Raw genomic sequence first — 3,458 nt, 5'->3', positions numbered from 1 at the left:
AAATGGGTGATCTGAAACAAATTTGGATTTGAAATCTTACAGCAAAGGTTATTTGTAAGTATAAAATTAGAAGTGAATTTTTATGAGATAGTTTGTGCTCCTGGGACACAGATTGGGAGGACAAAAAGAATGGGATCTTTTAGTCAGTGTGTGAGACTAGAAGAGTGGAAGCTCAAAGAAACATGGCTTACAGGGATAAAGCAGGGCTTAAATCAGGCATGTCAAACTCCTGACCCATGTGCCGGATGCGTCATGCCAAAACCACACCCACCCTATTGCTGGCAATGGGGGAAAAGTTCCGATACTGTCACACGACATCATGTGTCGGCACGAGTTTGACATGCCTGGCTTAAATGGAGATGTTTTATTAATTTGAATATCACTATCCCTTGCTTGCCCTGTAATTGCTGCTCATATTTATCTTAAAGTTACAATGCAACTCACTGTAGGTTCAATAATTACTTAAAACATGAATTACTGCTTATTTTAAAATGCATATCAACATAAATATGCTGAACACATGACAGTATGTACCGTATATAATATGCATATTAAAACTTACCTTTGAATATATATTTTTATTCATGTAGACTTTTTTTCCTTTTTAATATTTGTTATTGCAATGCAAAAAAAATTAAATGAAGGAAAGATATGAATAAAGTCATATGCATATAAAAAATAAAGCAGGTAAGGCAGGAATTAATGGCTCCAGGCTACAGAAAGCAGGATCTCAACAGAGATGGCACTGCCAGATTCATCAAGAGAACAGCCAACACCCTATGAACTCAGGGGAAAAAAACACCCTACAGTTTAAACTCCTGATCCTGAGTGATTGAAGAAACAGTCTTAGGAACAAGGGCACCAAAAAGGCAGAAGTGTCTAAAGAATCAAGCTTCAGTTGAGTCCTGGCATAAAGTATGTCAATAAAAATGACACAGTCCAGAACAACTTCTCCACTAGTTCTAAGAAAGTATAATTTCTGAGAGGTTAATCATAAGTTTTATAATTTAACAGAAACAATGAAGTTGATCAGAGATTATAATTATTGCATAATTAATATAATTTGAATATGATTGAAATGGTCATATAGTAATACTGCATTTACTAGTTGATATCTGTGTAATTTATAAGAGATTGACAGAATTTTTCAATTGATCCACTTAACTCCCTTTAAAAAATGACAATAATGAAAATTTGGAACAACAGAAATGAAATTTTGAATGTGAATTTAATATTGTGATATGCAAAAGCTAAATTGATGAATTCAGAATTTAAAAATCGACTAGTTGGTTAATTTCTGTAGTAGGAACATGTATACAGACTGGACATCACAAGTTAATATCTGCCTATTCTGACATAAGAATTCCTGGGTAAGAGGGCTCATATTTACTTTCTATGCTTTTTAAAAATTTCTGAAAAGAAATATTTAGTAGTAGTATCAATATTATTATCACTATTGTTATTATTTATATGGAGTTTAATAAGCAAACATTTGATTTAATAAGTATCAAGAAAGATTTATTTCCTTTTTGAGAAATTTTCCAATTGCCTAGTGATGTTTGTTTGCAGAATCCTACTATTATGACTGCTTAACTGATTTCTAACCCATGCTATGACTATAGACCTCTGAAGAGAATCTTTTACCTCTTTATTTCTTAGGCTGTATATGAGAGGGTTGATCAAAGGTGTTACGATTGTATAAAAGGCAGAAATGAGTTTGTTCCAGTCTCTCAAGGTCTTTGAATCTGGCAAAGTATATGCAAGAGTGATAGATCCATAATAAATAGTTACCACAATGAGATGAGAAGAACAGGTAGAAAAGGCCTTTTGTTTTCCAATAGTAGATGGGATTTTAAGAATAGTATATATTATATATGTATATGACAATAATGTTAGTGTAAAGGGAGGTAGGGTGAACAAAGATACAAAAGTTAAAATTAGGATTTTTAAAAGAAGAGTATTGCTACAAGACAACTGCATAATTGGGTAGGTGTCACAAAAGAAATGGTCAATTTCATTTGGACCACAGAAGACTAACCGTGACATTAATATAATTGTTATAGTACTGGCAATGAACCCAGTTACCCATGATCCTGCTGCCATATGGAGGCACAACTTACCATTCATTACAGACACATAATGAAGTGGTTTACATATAGCCACATATCGATCATAGGACATTGCTGAAAGGAGATAACATTCCACAGCTGCTAGGTAAGCAAAGAAATAATGTTGTACAAAGCAGCCATTGACTGATATTGATCTATCTCCATTGAAGAAACTAGCCAGCATTCTGGGTAAAATAGCAGAACTATAGAAAGACTCTAAGCAGGATAAATTCCCAAGGAAAAAATACATAGGAGTATGAAGATGTCGATCAGTTGCTACCAGTAGAACAATAAGGACATTTCCAGCAATGGTCATGATGTAGATTATAAGGAACGCCAGTGGCAAAATAATCCTTATGTTCTGAAGATGCCTAAATCCCAGCAGAATGAATTCTTTGATAACAGTTTGATTTTGCAGTCCTAGAGTTTCAGCAACCTGCATCTGTGAAAAACAACAGAGTAGCAATCTTTAATTGCTGCATTACATAATGTCACTGCTTCTTTCCATTACTCATTAATAGAAAACACCTTCAATCTGTAAATAAAACAAACAAAAAAATAATAAGTCAGTTGTTATCAGTAGTGGCACAAAGTATTAGAATTATAGGTAAAATCCTTTATATGTAGCTTTAAAAAAAGTTGTTTCAGAAGACAAAACTCTGAATAAATAAACAAGCAAATAAATAAGAGTACCAAATTAATAAATAGAACTCATATTTTTATTGTATTATGGTTATTGATCAAAGGTTTCCCCTCCTCTGGAAACTTCAACATATTTGTATAATAGGAAAATATGCTGATTAAATCAAATTTCTATTTAATAAGCTTATTTAGATGTTACCATATGCCTTTTCCTTTCTTACAGGAATTATTTAATAGTCAGTTGCTGCTAATGAATTCATAGACACTGCTAAGTTTTCTGAAGAATGACCAAAACATTTATTACACTTTAAACAGAAAATAGTGATAAGCAACTAGAAAATAAGCTATGGGTAAAGTAACTATCAACTCTTTATTTTATATTGAGTTATAGTATATATTACAAAGAAGACTTCTATTTTAATATAGTTTTCAACAAAAGAAGTGCTTCCTTGGGAATTCAATATGGATATAGAAAGGGAAATTACAAAATCCAATGGGAATTTACTGTTCATGGGAGAGATTGTTATGCCATAATGAGTACAGCAAAAAATATCCTTTCGTTCCTTAATTTTTTGAAATGACAACAATATATTAACAATCTAGTGGACAGTTAAGAATAATTTACAATTCCTTGTTTCTGACTCAGAACATTAACCTTTTCTAAGTCATAGGGAACTATGACTCATTGATAATATAAATACCGGGTGA

General features: G+C 32.2%; 1 protein-coding gene across 1 annotated transcript; it reads right to left on the bottom strand.

Annotated features, from left to right (window-relative positions):
• Window positions 1–1,518: 1,518 nt before the first annotated feature.
• On the bottom strand, window positions 1,519–2,641 carry LOC308678851 (olfactory receptor 5B21-like; the record flags this gene model as incomplete). Its single annotated transcript, XM_081346086.1, has 1 exon — window positions 1,519–2,641. Exon 1 carries the CDS (start codon window positions 2,548–2,550, stop codon window positions 1,519–1,521), a length of 1,032 nt encoding a protein of 343 aa, XP_081202212.1. The 5' UTR covers window positions 2,551–2,641.
• Between the last annotated feature and the right edge of the window lie 817 nt (window positions 2,642–3,458).

This window comes from Vipera berus, assembly GCF_964194415.1.
Source record: "Vipera berus genome assembly, chromosome: Z".
NCBI classification, from domain to species: domain Eukaryota; kingdom Metazoa; phylum Chordata; class Lepidosauria; order Squamata; family Viperidae; genus Vipera; species Vipera berus.
This window is presented reverse-complemented; position numbering and strand designations above follow the sequence as displayed.